General features: G+C 37.6%; 2 protein-coding genes across 8 annotated transcripts in view; one reads left to right on the forward strand and one right to left on the reverse strand.

The window, feature by feature from the left end:
• Dtwd2 (DTW domain containing 2) overlaps positions 1-13,902 on the forward strand; it is a 20,750-nt gene extending 6,848 nt beyond the window's left edge. For 3 of the 4 annotated variants that reach the window (XM_022849884.2, XM_022849883.2, XM_022849887.2), the window contains 3 exons: positions 690-876; positions 4,745-4,912; positions 13,615-13,902. In XM_022849884.2, the coding sequence (XP_022705619.1) occupies positions 690-876; positions 4,745-4,912; positions 13,615-13,749 (490 nt within the window). In that variant the 3' untranslated portion in view covers positions 13,750-13,902. The remainder of the gene's footprint in view (positions 1-689; positions 877-4,744; positions 4,913-13,614) is intronic. The other variant, XM_086972296.1, reaches the window with a different exon arrangement.
• The window catches only part of LOC111269946 (nose resistant to fluoxetine protein 6), a 93,685-nt gene that overhangs the window by 2,086 nt on the left and 73,682 nt on the right, over positions 1-17,917 (reverse strand). For 2 of the 4 annotated variants that reach the window (XM_086972295.1, XM_022849877.2), the window contains one exon: positions 15,919-17,888. In XM_086972295.1, the coding sequence (XP_086828421.1) occupies positions 17,457-17,888 (432 nt within the window). In that variant the 3' untranslated portion in view covers positions 15,919-17,456. Of the gene's footprint in view, positions 1-15,129; positions 17,889-17,917 lie in introns of those variants that run through there. The other 2 variants (XM_022849878.2, XM_022849879.2) reach the window with 2 other exon arrangements.

Here is a 17,917-nt window from a genome sequence, read left to right on the forward strand (position 1 = left end):
GGGAAGAATTCTAATGTGTTCAGAAGAAAAATTTTCTTCTGATTTTATATATATATATATAATATTAATTAATATAACTTTCCAAGACGACGAGCCAGCCACATGCTATTATCACATTTTAGGGCTTTCGCTCAAACTTGTTCTTTAGTAGTTTTATTATGCTGTACCGAGGTTTTGCCTGGATATGCTTGAGTTCCATGTTAAACTATATAATGTGAAATTCAAGAAGTTAGACATGGCCCAACAAATTCGTTGCAAAGGAATTACATAGAGAGCCTTTTTTATTTTTTAAACCGTTTAAAAAAGAAACAAACTGCTTAATAATCCTTTAAACTTGAATTCTCAAGCCGCTCTATTAGGAGAGAGCGGCACGAGGCTGTAAGGTCAAATTTAGCCTTTAAAGCCTATAATTAGTTAGTAATTATTAGCAACGTATGATTACTATCAATTGCTAGCTAAATCTGTTAATATTGGACATCACGATATTTACGTATCTCGATATAACTGTGGTTAATGAGAATTTTTTAATGTTAAAGTTGTTTTGCCAAGGGTATAAGAATTTGGAATGGCTTTACCTAAAATAAGGGCAAGAGGAGAGCTGACTGTGCGGGACTCCTTTATGTTATGATATTTGTTGAAGTTTTTCGCTACACACTGTTTTGCCAATTAGTAGTGTACTTAAATTTCAGGCACTCATTGATGCGTGAGATATACGCCAACGAGTCACGCACGTTCGTTCTCTATCCGTCTCCGGATGCAATGGACATTGAAAACTTGCCCAGAGAACAGGCTTTTAATCTGATTGTTATCGATGGAACATGGAACCAGGCCAGAAGCCTTTATTTTGCGAACAAAGAGCTGCACTCACTGACAAAGGTTTGTAAACGAACGGATCTCTACGAATTGGATTTAAACTTTTTTTTGTTGTTGGAAAGTTCTCTTATTTTCTGAACTCACATGATAGAACACCATACGCTTCTGCGTTCCAGTAAGCGACTGTGTGGATTTTGCACATTATTAAATACGTATTCCTTGTTTTTAAGGCTTTAACAAAACGTTAATGATAATAATTATATAAAGTATTATTTTAATCATGCGGGTTGCCTTTTTGCAAGACTGTCTATACATAGTTCACCTGTAATATATATATATATATGACAGGTGCACTTTTCACCACTTTGCGGCATGTTTTTGCAAAACATTCCGAAAAGCAATTACATGCCTCCTCTCAATAGATACATAATATTTTTTATGCTAATTTTCCACAGCACTGCCTTTTATGTAGCCACTTCAACAGAGAACTTCGAATTCATAATATTGTAAATATATATTAACTGGATAATCGACATTTCGTGCTATCTTCTCAACCTCACTTCTTCTATCTCAGAACTTTTTACTAAGCTGTGATTCTCTCGTCTTGTTGAAGATCCCACCACTGGCACTGTTTGAAGTTGGCATCCGTGCGTTGATGGGTTTCTGCAGACTAACATGCTTCTGACAGTTACTCCCAGCCTGCATATGCCATACATTTTATTGCACTATAATATTTCGGCGCAGCATAATGCAATAGACGTCATTTGCGTTACCTACTTCCTAATTATATATTTCCCCGCATAGAGAAGTCAGTCACTTTAATTGCCTCCTAGTATGAATTCAGAATCCATAGTAATTATTTTATTCAGCTTACCCACTCATCGGTGACCGCGTAGGCCGAGCGATATCGCAAACTAGGCTTCTGTATTTATTATCGTTATTGTTGTGGTATTTTTTTATTCCAAATCTGTACAATAAGTAACATAACATAGCAAATACTATCTAAAAAAGATAAACTAAGTAGGCAAAGCCATATTAGCTACAACTTCGTTTTCGTTGTATTTTTTCTAAAACTAGGTTTTAGTATGCTTTATCCTTTTTATCTGTTCATTATTTGTTTTTAACTGTTGGCTCTTATTTGCACATGTACGTACTTTCTATCTATAAAGTAGTGTTCTCTTACATTATGATTGATTCAAATTATTTATGGTATCTCTAGATCATGAGGGTGGCTCGAAACGCAGTTTTCGAATAGAAAGTTTGGCTAATTATTAAACTAACCTCTGAATTGAACAACGCTGTTATTTACACAAAGGGGATGCGTGACACATCAAAAAATCATTGTTTTGGGGCAAAGCTGTTGTTTCTAATTTCATTTCGCGCAGTGATTTTAGGAACTATGGTACATTTTCTACGAAGATTATTAGCTTTGAGCCCAAAAATAATGATTTGCAATGTGTACTTTGTACAGTCAGAAGAGCGGGTGAGCATTTTGCCTTTCAAGTGACGATACTAGAGGAGACAGATTAACTTGGCAATGTATATTGAGGTCGTCAAAGTCCAGTGTTGTAGACTTTTGTATGGCTAGGCCTTAAGTAGCAGATACGGGAGGAAATAACACATTATCATTTCTGTAGTGGAGATCAAATGCTTTGTCCTTCAACATCGTACTTTTAATTGGGAACTGGATACTATTCTTCGCACAGTAACATATTACGCAATCAAATGCCAACGAGGGCAAGTAGCGGAAAAAACAAAACCTTTTCAGTCTTTACATAAAACGACCTAGCAACTAGGTAGGCTGAAAGCCATCGAAGAGTGTATAAGCGCATATAAAAATCGATCAATTTTCCAAATAGGGTCCGTGATCTACTCCCGTAGTCAAGATAAGCAACCTGGTATGTTTGCGACCGTCTATGTGTATGGCCCAAGACTCATTTGACAAATGGCTTGCTGTTAGACCAATGGACGATAAAGCCATGTTGGGTGAGGTGAAGTAGTTCACTTTCGGAAAAAATCGTCATGACATACACTGAAGAAGAAGTTTATTTTCAACGATGTGACTGATAATCGGCGCACTGAGAAACTGGTCGGCAGTTTTTTGTTTTTTGCCTCTTCCGAGTACGAATGTCGTAATGCATTTGGCAAAAGATCCGAGATAACATAATTATTGTAATATCTAGCAAAAATGAGCCTTAGAGCTTCAGCAAGAGAAACAACAGCCTTTTTGTTAAATATAGGAGAATATTATTGCGTGTTAAAGTTGCTTTTGATTGTACGACATATAGTATAGTTGGAGATTTGAGCAGAAATGAAGAATCAAATTTTTTAATTATACGAAGCAAATACTTGTTATTATCTCCTACATATTATACAGTCACCTAGAATAAACGGAAAATACAACTCATCATCAAGTATTTCAACCTCTTTTTAGCATTCTGCTTATTTAAATTTGGTCTGCTAGGCTGCTATGCCGCTTTGCGATTATTAGTGAAAATCATATATATATTAGGGCTACCTACAACGGAGGTACAAAGTTAATGAATTCCCCATCCCCCCGTATCTAAAAGGATGCCATTGCTTAATATCATTTAAATGTGACAACACGGACGGTAGAGACGGAACGCGTAGCCAAGTGATGTAATTGCCGAGGACGACGATTTGACCTCTTTGCCACAAATATTGTTGTTTTATAATCATCAACTCGTTAATTGATGTGCCGTACTGTGTGCATGTTCTTAAATTATAATAAAAATAATTGTATAATGCATAAACTTAATCATATCTGTCAAACGTCGAGTACCATCTCATCTTGTAAAATTCCCTCAGTAGCTTAATTAAATTGTTTGAGAAGACGAAACTAGTATTATGTGTTTCCCACACATACAGCGTGTTTGATCTAGGGGCCAAAAGTTGTAAGCCTGATTATATAGTAAAGAGAACTAAAGTTACACTTACTAAGAGTTTAGCCGTCCGGTTACCGGCGTTACTTTCGTTAAATAGACAAACCGAATTCGTAGTACAGGGATGTTCTTCTTTTTAGATTATTTGCGTGCTTACTCTTGCACTCTTTAGGATCACCATCCGCATGTAGAATTACATGGAGTCTATTTTATAACACTGTTATGCTTATGTGCATTGGTAATCAAGAATTTATTTAGACATAGAATTTCGGATTTAATTGACAAAATGCAACAAAGGTTCCTTCAAAAAATTGTCGTTCAAAAAATGTCGATCCTTACAGCGACCTAGTTACATTTCTAAATACAAGAACGTTCTCTTAGTGCCGCTTTAGAATAGTTAGAACGAATCACAGTAAATGATAAGGCATTTGACTACTTTTTGGAGCTACCCGAAATAAACAAAAAAAAATTTGTATTTTTAAGGCCCACTTTTGTTTGTATGGCAGACTGCCAAAATAATAAAATAATAACAAATTGTATTTTATAATATAAAATTACTATACTTTAAATTATATAACCTTTCTATCCGCATACACGTTTTCCAATAACGTCTAATAAGAAATCTTAATTTAAATGTATAAGTAAACATTGTTTTGAAATAGTAAAAGACATAGTCTGCATAATATATAAGTTGGTGTCCGTCATAGCGTGCATTCAAGCGGCGTTTTAGCTGTTTCTGTACGGCTCCGAAATCATATTTTGCTAGGTTGTTATTTTTTAGTACCCTTTTTTGTAGGAATAAACCGAAAGCTATCGGTAAACTTTGCAAATACGGTTTTTCTCAAAGAATGTACTGCCCTAAAGCAAAATAGGTCCGTTCGGCAGATGCTCGCATAAATAGCGGTTTGAAACTGCTTAGGAGGTAAACTTTACTTGTTATATCGCCTGTACAAAGAGTTAAACAGCAAGGTTCACGACGGACAACAAAGGCTTACAATAAGTCAAAAGAAACGGTTGTTTTTTCTCAGGTAAAGATCAGTCCGATGCACGCGTCTTACTATGTGGTTCGCACACAGCCGCATGCCGCCTGTTTATCTACTGTTGAATCTGTCGCGTTAGCCCTCAGTAAATTAGAGTGTCAACCGCAACTAGAAAAGACGCTCATCAAGCCTTTGGTTGCTATGTGTGGCTATCAGGTTTGTATGAGATACATGTTAGTATATTTGTTTCCCATATATACATATATTACTCTACTCATTATATACATCTATGCATCTGTGTTTCTGTATATACAGTACACAGATATGAAGTTATGACTCTCAAACTATCAAGACACGTTGGCCTAATCCCGTATAAATATCTGTATGCATCACTCACTGCAAATTAGTGTAAAATTCTAAACGAGACCCCGATATGTGATGTGATACGACCATATTGGGCTTTAGATAAGATTTATAAGAAATGGTTTCGTTAAAAAGACGCAAGTTCATTTTTATTTTAAATTTAATATTTTCTGAATTTAGTAAATGTTTTTGGCAAAAAATATTTCTACGCACTACAAACCGAGAAAGTGCGCTTTTTTGATGAAAAAAAACCCAATTTCAAGGCCTGTTTATGTGTAAAAAAATCGAAGTTCATTAACGTGAACTTGTGCCTTCTTGCATGATATCGTGCAATTCTACACTTAAACCTTTAGCAAATAAACAGTGCATCATTTGTCTAACCTGCCCGTAAAAAGGTTGAAGAAATCAGGGTTGGGAAATTGATCAGTTGGCTACACGGAACTGGTAAAGAGCCAAAGTTTATACTGCAGTCGTTCTGTTCCAAAAACAAAAATCAAGCAGCTCTTACAACAGAAACCAGTTAGATTTCTAGTGAAATTTCTGATCTCCCATATTTTTACGATGGAGTCATAGGATTTGGCGGAATGTTTGGAACTTATAAAATACGAGCCAACTTAGAATTGGTTCATGTTCTTTGATTGGATGAGCAACCCTTTACGTTTCGTTGGAGATAGTTTTTTTGTCCCATCGAGCGTAATGGTTATTTGGTCAAGTTGACACTTTTTCAACGTGCTCGATAGCCGTTAAGAATTGCTTAACGGTTATTGTAAGAAAGCTTTGTAAGTAAGCTCCACAAAATCGGCACGAAAGTACGGAAATTGGGAAACGGATCCATTGAGGTGAGGTTTATTGTAAGCTAATGATATCATTATTACAAGAGCATTTCAACGGGAAAGCGGAATACGTCAGAAAGGTTTCAATATTTCGGCCCCGTACCTACTGCACGTGACACAATTACCGAAATCTCCGCTGTTTTTTTTATTAATCCCTACCGGGTTCAATGGATTTTCATCGACTTCAAGACAACTCTAGCGCCGCAAAATAGGTGCAAAATTAAATTTTGAGATTTTCATATTTTTGCAACTTCATGGGTAATTATATTTGTAAATGGCCGGGAGTTGATAAAATAAATCGGTGCGAAAGCTGTGAAGCTGATTAACTGAAATGGCGAATCCCGATATGTGCAGTAAGGTAGTTTTAGAAGATAAGGAATATCAATAATGGGGGAACATTTAGGGCTTAGATATGCTACCTATAACTTTACATTATTAACCTATACATATAAGTGACGTAGAATTTATTTAAGTTTATATTGGCTATATCTAAATCGAGATGTATAGAAAACATGCTCTGCGGAAACGCATTTGAGGTGGTGTGAAAATAGGACAATTAAAACAAAATAAATAAAAAGATCAGCGGAATATTTTAATGAAACCGAACGAAGCTGTTAGTTATATTTGATTTAAACAACGTAATCACACTATTGTTTATGTTAGGCTAGGTGTAACGAAAATTAAGTTCATTCGCGGTAATACAGCCTGATGAAATAGCTGTAAAAAGATAATGGGTCACGTGATCAGGCTAATTGTAGTTTATGGCGCATATTTGGATTATGGTGACTTATGTCATGTTCGGTGTAAAATCACCAATACTTCAGATTAGTTAAGTCAGAACAAGCACAGGGTGAACTTCACTATTTTGTCTAAAAATCTCTACGTTTTATAAGGCAAACACCTATACCGAAAGCGATCTTTAATCAGTCCCTTGCATAATGCACGATGTCTCACCGAAAGAGAGGCAGGATTCCTTTGTAACATCGTTATTAATCACTGTAACCCATCGCGCCTTCGATTCTAATCTTGTACTTGAAGGCCAGAAAAATATATATGAAATAATTATCACCCGTGGGCTAAGGCAACCGCGAAAACGCACGCCACCTTTAGTATCAGTTGAGTAATAATGGTGCAACATGTACCATTAGTAGTGACTTTTACTATATGCTCACCCAAAACAATGAGAGGGCCCATGTAATAGTTAGTGTGCAGTTCAAATGTTTGAACCAAACGGATGTGTGAGAGGCAGTTCTGTACTCACTTCGTGTAGTTCGCTGCAGGTCAAATCGAGGGCGTTTTGGAATTATTCGGCAAAGTACAACTTCGGGCATCTATGAGCGCTATGCTTGGTTTTTACTGATATAGGTTTCTGAGCTGTACGGGTGATGAATAATGCAAACGGAGTCGGCATTAGATTTAACACATAGTTTCTTTGAATTCCATCCCTGGGTTAGGCCTACGCGACCCCGGTTGTCGTATATTAAGTCAAAGGATAACCTCTTTAACGAAATCGTTTTTGACTCTTATTTGTAAACCCTGTGAAAATAAGTGCCGCGATCACCGGAACAGCTGCTGTAAACAACGCAGCAGTGACTCTAAGCCCCCAACATCTAAGTCGGCAAAAAAAGACAAAAAAAGCTTTCTATAACAAAGCCCTCGTATTTAAAAGAATTTCGTCTTTTATGTATGCGATGAGAAAAGCTTGCAGAGCCTCAGCCTATGCTGTGATGAAAAAAAGTAACACAGCGTTCCATGCTGCATACGAACAGCTGATGGGGGAAAAATGACCAACCGAACGATTTATGTATGAACAGTACACCGCTGGAAAATTAAATCATAGCATACATCAAATTTCCACTGCATTCTGTTTAAGCTTTAGAAAGCAAAGCAAAAGCCCTCACAAGAAAGCCGATGCGTCGGTTAACTACGCCCTTGGAAAATGAAAGGAGGACCATGTCCGAACAGCAGGAAACCGTGCTTATTGCGACTCCGTAGACGGTGTTAGCTATAGTCAGACCGGTCTTGTGGAAGCGCTTGCTTCGCAAAGTATCCGCCAGAGTACGTGTGTCCACGAAAATGGATATAAATAATGTGATAGCCGAAGTTGATAAGTACCTCGAGACTTCAAATTACTCAGTAGCCGTTTTCCTGCAGAGAGCTATTACGAGTGCATGTAGTTCAAAAAGCATGGCTAAATAGTCGCAACTGAGTCACTTACTACTAAAGTGAAGGGACTGCACCTAAAATCCGACCTGCATGTACTTTATATTTCTCTTTTCGGGTCGGACTGCAAGGCCTTCAATGAAATTTGCTGGAAGGGGAGCTTAGGAAAGTGCGCCCTTCGCTGTTCCGCCTCTCCCAGTCACACAACGTCAAGTCGTTGAGAATGGCTGATAAAGCTAAAACGGTAATGGTACCAAAAAGCTCATGTATAATATCGCAAGACAGAACAAATCTCTTTTAAAGGTGAAGTTCAAGAAAATTCCGAAGCATGTTATACAGGCAAGTCGCGGGGACACGACTTAGCGCCGGCAAGTTGTCGGTATTGTTTGCTGGTTTGGATGCACCGGCGGGTCTTTGCCGCTCCAGACTCTCAAATTGATCCAACGATGTGTCGGTACCTCTTATTGGATTGCGACAGCTTTAGCCATCATTGACAATTAAAACCAAGCTTTGTGTTATAGATGCGAATCATCTTTAGGAACAGCAGCTTCAGTTCTCGCAGTTGGTCGCGGGCACATTTTCGAAGCAGAGGTCGTGGTCAGAGTCGTGGAAAACGCGAAAAATCATTCAGTGGAAGTGTGCTAGAATTCAGTTTATATTTTTGTGCTGGCGGGGACCTGGGCAACCAGTCCGTTCGATTTACCGGAATTTTACTCCATTCACTGCTCTGCACAAAAGGGAACGGGCAGCGGCCGCCGTAATGGCAGTGTCTCAGTTTCTTACATTCCCAGAGGTGGAAAGCTAATTTCACGGCATGTGGAAGACAACGCCATGACCTTGTATAGCTCCAAATGCTGCTTGTGACGACGTATATGCAACCAAATGACAAGGTCTGCACTCCGATTTTTGTAGAGAAGCCTATTGCCGGTCTACAGGGTAGTGAACTCCATTTCTAGCACTTCCATTTTATGGCAGTAAACTTCAATGAACACGTAGGCTACTTTACCTAGAGTTAGACGACAGACCAATAAAACACTGATGGAGTATCACTGCTAGATAGTCACTGTTTGTCGATCCTGGAAGAAGCTTTGTCACGGATACCTTTGCAACGAACGTGATTAAGGATGAAATCATACATATCGGCAAAAATAATTTTCGGCAAAAAAATTGTGAAATAGGACAGCTCCAGGCACACATTCCTGTCGGATTAGACTTCAAGGGGGCACCGCCAGAGGAATAAATAAATAAATAAAGTGTAAATTGAACCCGAAAAACCTCTTTAAAAGTGCTAATGGAGTTCTCCTAATACCAATCTTGGTTAATGTTACGATCGATTCCCATTATCTCGTCGATGTCATGTAATTTTCCATTTATCTAGCTCGTCTCAGGAGATATCGGCTATGGCTAGACTACGATTACCGTTTTGCCCACGATGCCCAGAAGGCCTTTAAGCTACTGAAAACAGTTCAACCAGCAGAGGGGCCGCTGGCTGTAGCGTACAAAGTGATCTGTCGCAAGATATATGCCATTCAATGAAAAAACTCGTGATCGAGCAAGAGGTTATTCTCATCAGAGAGGCCGAACGTCAGCCATATAAATGGCTTGGCTACCCAGGCCGGCATCGCGTCCCATTTCCTCATCAGCGCTCACCTATTACTGTCCTGAAATGTTCTCATTTAACTATCATGTACCTCATTAGGTCTTGATGCTCAGCGTAGCGTCGGCGACCAGAAAGGTCGGATCAGTAGTTTTCCGTCCTGGAAGTGATTCAAACGCTCGAAAGCCTTTGCACAAGGACGACAACGGGACGGGCAGGATTGCTTCTGTTCAACGAATTTCTTCATTCTAGACTGCTTCCTCTTCATGGACAGGATGCAACGCGTCTTGTTATTTTAAGGGGCAAAGGCAACCCAAACCAAGCAACGTCATGGCGCGAGATTATGAAAAGGAAAGTCTGCCATAAGTTTCTCTCGTATCTGCTGGCAAAGAGACTACACGTGTTCCTGGGTAGTGTTAATGCAATACCGGAGAAGCAACACGTATTTAGGAAAAAGCATTCGACTATTTGCAGTTATCCAGCGAATTTGAAGTGGGCGAATAAGTTGGTGATATACTTGAGCAATCTTTGAACTTCAAAGCGGCTTCCGACTCTGCTTCATGGAATTCAGTGTTAAGCATCTTTGCGAACGTCGGCGTTCTCGCAAATATGCTTAATATAATAGCAGCGACACTTCAGGAGAACGGGATTACAATCAATGATGAGGTCTCGGAATTGCCAGCGTTTTCCCAGACAACAAGCATGGCCCAAGGTAATAACTTAAGTCCTATTCATTCCTCCGTCTTGCTTGTGGAGCTTTCTAACAAAATACGCGAGCTTAGAAATATCGCAGAGATTCTTCTTTATACCAACAATTTTTGTTATTTATGCGAGCAGTCGCTTCCTTGTGCAACAAACTCTAGCCAGGTTAAATTCTATCGCTTCGAAGTTGAAGTAGACTATCAACCTACCAGAAAACGAGGAAGTGAAATTCAGGAGAGGATTGCCAAATTGCTACACGTGACACGCTATATCTCTCGAGTCAACCGCTAACATAGTTAATCGATGTACTTACCTAGCGCTGCTGATCTCGCCTAACGGTTAAAGTTTCGCGTAGCACATGACAGAAATATGAAGGAAGTCATCGACAGCTTTGTCCGCAGTACTTAGCCTTCACCGGTTATCCTTCTTAGCTGCTTTGCGACTTTTCAACCTTAAATTTGCGTCAGCTGCTGCATATCGGGTAAACTTAATGTGGAGGTCTCTCATAGTAGAGATTCTCGAGCATTTGCAACGAATAAAAATCTTGTTGCTCAAAAATGTCTTTAAATTGCACCAAACAACCCGTAACAGGCTTGCCTACATCCTTGCGGCGATGCCACTGTTTGCCGGGAGCTTTCGTCCCCACATCAACTCGTCTGGCATTGCAAAAAAATCGTCGTGCAATGAGCTCAAAAATTCGCGGAGATGAATTCCGTAACGTAAGCCATAACGGACCAGACCTGGAAAGGACTTGATGGGTTTGAGAGACATATAGTGACGAGCTATGTACTCCGCGGTTTCCATTATCGCTTATAAATAGTACAATTGATTAATAAACCTGACCACCTTGTGTGACAGTCTTATGATATGCATCATGCTTTTCGCTGGCGGCAAGTTCAATCACTGGGTAGACTGACTACGTAGCTAATCCGAAAGATCGCAATAACGTGGTGTATAATGTATAAGGCAGTAATAGGTAGGACCTAAATAATCCCGTGAAATTTAGATCGATCTTTCCAGGAACTGTTTTATGACACAAGCTTTAGCTAAGTTCGTCGAATCCGTCATCTGTATGGTAGAGTATAGCATATAAACGTAAGTATGCTAAGAGTGTGTACGGGTGTTTGGAAGTGAATAAATAAGTGTAATTGACTTGTAACATCCGATATAAGTAAAAGATGGAGCCATTGATCCTCAGTAATATATTTTATGCAAGAAATCTTAGACGAAATTAGTTTTAAGTTCCAGCACATTGTCCGATAATTAAAGCATGTACCGAGCTTTACTGTACAAGACATATATATAGCTTACTGGTGTCCATTTATAGGAAATTAAAATTTCCCTAGTAGTTTTATGTATCGTCTCGTGTAGCCAGATAAGAATGTGTCATAGTCAAACGACTCTGCCCTGTTTGGAATCATATTTAGATGTGAAGTTGAAAAATGAGAAGGTAGGTCAAGTGAACTGAATAAAGGTTTGAAAAGTGAGGGTACGTTAGATTTTATATGTAACCTCACTGGCTGCATGCCAAAACCTGAATTCACAGCGCGTTGACAACGCGTCTTAAATTTTTATCCACGGTGCGTCGCAGACGTCATGACTAAATGATAAGTCACGATGCAAATAAGTAAGGAGATTCGCTTTAAAATATAGATTAGGTAAAAAGTTTTTATATAGAACCAATAAGTATACTAGGGTGAGGCAAAAAAACGGCTAGACCATAAATTTCCAATATAGGAATAGGAGAAGTACGTTTACCATTGTAATAACCTGAATTTCAACTCCAATCTTTTTCTAACTGTAGAAATATAAATATATATTCTTCAAACACGATGATGACTTATTTTTCTATTTCTAAAATTCTCCTCCTGATTGGAATTAAAATTCGGCAGTAAAAGGAAGAGTAATATTTTCACGCAGGGATTATGCTTTCACCTTATTTACAAATGTTGAATGTTATTTCTTTAATGTATTGAAGAAAGTTACGAGGACATTTGTACGAATAGTAATATAGGGTTTAAACAGTGCAAAAAAAAAGTGTTGTAAGTACTACCATTTTAATTACTAGTAATAACAAAAGCTTGAGAATAAAAGTGCTTTCGAAATGCTGGCACAGTAAGAGAACAGATAGACTAATAAATGCATAAAAATAATAGTTATTATAAATAATTATAAATATAACAGAGAACGTGACTCAAATCTAGTGAGGTAGAGTAGTATTTTAATACATTGTATATGGAGTTTCAATATGCATATCGAACTGAAACGTCCTCAAGCGTAAGCTTCCCAGGGATTCTCTAGCAATCCGTTCGATATGGTTTTCCAAAGAAATATAGGTAGAATACATTCGGTAACCTTTGGCTATATTAAGCTGAAATAGTTGTAGGGTCGACATTTTTATATTTAGTCAATCTGTTAATATAATCCTCTCGAACCAAGGAAGCCTTAACTGTCAGAGTTTGGTGAAGATCTTACGATTTTGTGATATTTTTTTTTTGCAAAAAAATAGTTAGTATACTAAATAAATGTAGTAGTACTTACACTTTTGGTCAAATAATATAATTACATAAATATAATCTCGACAGTAGTGTTCTTTCCAATTCAATGAGCCATACCATTCATGATTTGTGTTACAGTAGAACGGTAAACTATATTCTACACTTAAGTTCAGCTGTGGTTGCAGTAAAAGGGCGAACGTATTCAGTTAAGCCAAGTCCTTCTACTTCAGCGTAAAATAAGTCAAACGACTTCACAATCTTTTAAAGAGCATATTAAATTGCCAAACCAAATTATTTGCATCTGAAGTCTCGTACACCAAACTGTTATCATCTCGGAATAGAGCGAACCTTCAAATATCATTCTCCTATCTTCTAATCCGCCAAAGCATTAATTCTGTTTGCTAACACAGCGCTTTGAATAAACAGAGGCATCTTCAAAAAACTGTTTATCCCATGAATATGTAGACATCTGACAGGTTTTTTGCCCTAGAATGCTTCTCTAAACGCATATTCCTTTGACGCCGAAAACTACGTGATTAAAGGCATGAAATTAAAGTCTTCATACTTTTCACTTCTACCAAAGCGGTGAGGATTTGCGCTTGAAACAAATTCAAACCTTAAAAGGCCCGTAAGAACAGGAAAAGAGGTCAAAGCAAATATACTTAACATTCTACCAGTCGTAAAGATAGCTGTTTTGGATAGAGGCTGAATATAGATAGCCAATAAGCTATCATGTGTTTACATTATTATGGGTATTTTCAGATTGATTATGGGGCGCAGAAACGCGACTCAAAAGAGGAGCAAATTCTGAGCGGAACTTTCAAGCGGAAAATTCCTAAGAAGATTGAAAACAGGATAGAACAGTGCAAGGACTTTCGTGGCCTGTTAATGAGATAATACTATATGGAACGCATTGTATGCAAAAGGAAGAATTTTATTTAGAATGTACTATTATAAATAGCACCTTGCGTTCACCACCACAGCAGAGGTGCGATAAAAATTCTGTATAATGCAGCAGAATGTCAAATTAATAAAGAGTCTTCCGGAAAAGGTCGTTGTCTTTTCTTAGCTTAGGACAAAAAAATAGAGTTGCAAACATTGAGGGCCTTTACTAACTCTTGTTGCATCCAGATGAACAGAATTTAGTTTATACAATTTATTACTTATTTTTTGGTATGCGATACTTCATTTCATATTTTAAGCCTTCTGCTCTACGTTACGTTGACGTTTTTGGTTCGAATGGATCTGTTTCATTGGCGAATATTGTCCTCATTAGTTTATGCGATGCTGATACAAAGCGATAGTAAAACCTGTAACGTTTTAGTTTCGTAGTCGAAGGACTATCTTAGCTATTCGAATTTTTGATCTCACATACATTAAAGTAAATATGTATATCTTGGAAAAAATAAATGTGTATAGACCTTTGTTCATCTAAGTGCTGTTTAATTGATCTCTCCTTTTACTGTAAGCTGTCCCGTGTTCTTCTCCCTGAGAGCAAATTTCAAAGAGATACATGCGAAAGACGTAAGAGCAAAATGGTTGAAACTCATTTTTTACTTTAAAGCTAAATACACGCTACAAAGCTAAATAAATCTCCCTTGCTGTCCGCAGTTTGCCAAATTTGTTTAAGTATTTTATCTCGGTTAAAAGATGTTAAACGAAAACACACAAAATGCTTTGTTCGAATCTGGATGAATTCGTCTTGTTAATAACAAGTTGGACAGCGCACTGCTTCTTATCTAAAACAAGCCTCAACGACTCTAATAATATCTATGATATATGATTTTAAATGACATTTTTTGCTTCTGTGGGTATAGGTTTGCGTGGCCTAAAAGCCATGACAACCTAATTCTCATGGTTATCATTGTGCAAACGTTTATAGAAACAAGGCATAAATAATCGTTATTGAACTCTTAGTTAGTGTGTGGAACTAGGGGTCTTAACACGTAATTTGCGTAATACTACGAAGGCTAAAAGGTACCTTGAAATAGACAGATTTGGAGCACAGTGGGACGTCCCACGTTCATAACTGTACATTTTTTTTCATGTTCTATCGAGCTGCTTGATATCTGGGCAGCATTGGAAGTAACTGTCACATAAGCTTTTTTTGTCTCGGCGAGTCAGAACCTAAGTCTACTCACTTGACGGTAATAATTGACAGATCGAAGTCTAAAAGCTCAAGTTTCCCTTCTTATCGGTTTTCAAGTGGCGAATAAAGCACTCTCTATAGAACTGCAACTGTTTTGTAGGAAAATGCGTAAAAAGATACAGAAGAAATACAAAACACACCATAATCGATTTTATTAGCCAGAAAATCGCATGCACGGTCTGTATCTATCATAACAAAATACGCATACATCTGGCTATTTAGAAACAGCGATCGCGTATTATTATCGTATGTACAAAACGCAAATTAAAAACGATTTAATGGTACAGGAAAGTAATTACTAAGTACTCGTTATCTAGCTCTACAAAAAAGTTGCTCTAAGGAAAGAGAGGTCAAACAAAGCTCAGAAGAATGTGTTGTTCAAAGTAGGTAAAAGTTTATGTCAATAGAAAAGGTGTATATTATGAGCTCATAGTGGAGAAGTTACCTTATCTTATATATTATAAGAAGACACAATGTCCCGTAACTTTTTTTTTCTTTCTTTTCTACCAGCCATGCCGCTTGGTGCATCAGTTTCTTAGCGAAGATAACTAATAGTTTTGTCTGTATTCAATGATCGATTATTTGGAAATATCTAGTCATATCACAATTATTGTTTTCGATATATTTTTGCATGCCCTAAAGGAGGAGCTTACGTAATTAGTGTTCCTTTTTAACACCGTTACCAGAGGACACTAAATTCACAGCGCATGAGTACGTAAAAGCTCAAACAACTGGACGTTGTTCTATTTAACGAAAAAACAAGTGACCATGTATTGTTTTAATTTTTGTTTTGATCCTGACCAAGATGTCAGCTATCACAAAGGTCATATCACCAATGGGTGCGCGATAATTGTAGACCACGGTGCTGCTGTAATTTGTATTTTCCTTGCACTTTCATGTAAAAAATGCACCTGGAATGCACTGATATATTACACAAAGTAGATCTGGTTTTATTAAAAGTTTTTCAACAATTATCTGGGCGTACGACCTATCGCTATCTTCGTTCATGAGAGTCCTGATATATATATTTATATATATGCATATATATATATACCGTTTTTCTAGATTTTACCAAATTTTACATTATAAAGTGTTCTTCTTTCCAGCAGTCTTTCGTGGTGTCAGGTTCGTTTGTTATATTGTTATTCCTGACTCCTAGCGTATTTCCAACATAGGGATTTCTGTTTACAGGGGCCTCAATTATACTGAATTATTCAAGTTGCATAACCTCACGTTGGTATAAGTTAATGTCTTGATTTCAGTTACAGGACAAAATTTCGTCGAAACTGCTCCAACCAATTAATGATGACGTTTTTTTTTTACAGATTTAACACTTTTTCTGAGGTGTCTTCATCGCTTTTTAAAAACGGTACGCATGGGAGCTATTTAAATTCCACGTTACTACTAACATTGTAGTGTATAAAGTATATATAGCGAAAGGCGGGTTTTCTCTCTTGTCCAAATTTTAAAAAGTAAGGTTATGTGGAACGGCTATGTATTTCTGCTTTTTTCCGAATCTTTGTCAAATGATAAAATGGAAAATAACCAGACAATTTTTCTACTAGTTTTGCCTATCATATCTTCACATTTGCTTTACTACGTGTCGTTTCTTTTGAAAGCTATTTTGACGACTTTCTTAGAATGTCATTGGCACAAAACAATATTGCCGACACTGCGGACGATCACCATCATGGATCAGAATTTACTATGGGTAATTATTTATTCTGACATGTAACACATATTCTGTCATGTAAACATGACAGTTTTACAGGATTCAATACATCAAGTTGGTTTTGTAAAGCAGTACGCACATTGCTACTGTTGATCGTACTTCTCAAACACAATGCAGTTTGTTAAAGGATTAGGGACCCGATTTCAGACTGCGCAACAAAATACTCATATAGACTTATGGAAGACGAACAGTAATCTTTGACCTACCTTCCTTGGTTATAAATAATTCATGATCCCAGCGCCATTATCATTGGCCTTTCGAAGAAAAAAAAGCGTTTTCCTACCCAGGTTGTCAAATAATCGGCTTCTTTAACTTAGTTTATTAGTGACTCATATTGCCCCACCTTTGGTCCAAATAGCCATACCTCGTGGGGCTATATGGACTAAAGACATAAGTGCATTTAACTGATATTTTCTTAAAAAATCATTCGATCTTAAAGATAAGAATTGTAGTCCGGCCATTTGAGCCAGATCGTAGGAAAGTTTTAGATAAACTAGTATAATTTGTTTTTCTGACGTGATATCGTCTGTTTTCAAAGAACAGCGTTAAGCAAATTTTAATCCATATAACCCAATCTACTTACTCTATATGTATATTCTGTACACAATATGCAAGCACCTATCCCGTTCACACGACGGTCACTCTGCGGCGTAAGATAGCAAGTCAAATTGAGAATTCTTTTATACATAATTTACAGTCCTCAGTAGCATAACGACATACATTTTAAAACTTATATTTAGCAAACGTCTTCGAATCCAGCTTGCCGGACGTCATTTGAGGTGGCTGGAGACCTCCACAGATGGTCGGTTTTGTATAATAATGTTCATGTGGGCGATTCAATCTGTGTTGATCTTGACCGATGAAAAATGTCTTAGTAGGCTGCTCTATAATCCGAAAAATAGAATGTGAAACCTTACCGACGCTTTCGTGCTCGCACTGACCCATGACACCCTCGAAATTGCTAGCGACGCCGTCTATGCAAACAAGATCCTTTCGCCTCGATTCTTTCTGCTTCTTGTTGGTGCTTATCTTAAGGTTGTTCATAGGTTTTTCCCTTAGTAGTTTTTCAAGTCCCGCAAAAGGCAATTCTGCGATTGTGCACATTACGTAGGCGGCCATATGTGACAACGTCCATATTCCCAGAAACAAGACAGTCTGAAACGATATACATAGAAAGCAATGTT

Source organism: Varroa jacobsoni, unplaced genomic scaffold, assembly GCF_002532875.2.
Source record: "Varroa jacobsoni isolate VJ856 unplaced genomic scaffold, vjacob_1.0 scaffold_1425, whole genome shotgun sequence".
Lineage (NCBI taxonomy): Eukaryota > Metazoa > Arthropoda > Arachnida > Mesostigmata > Varroidae > Varroa > Varroa jacobsoni.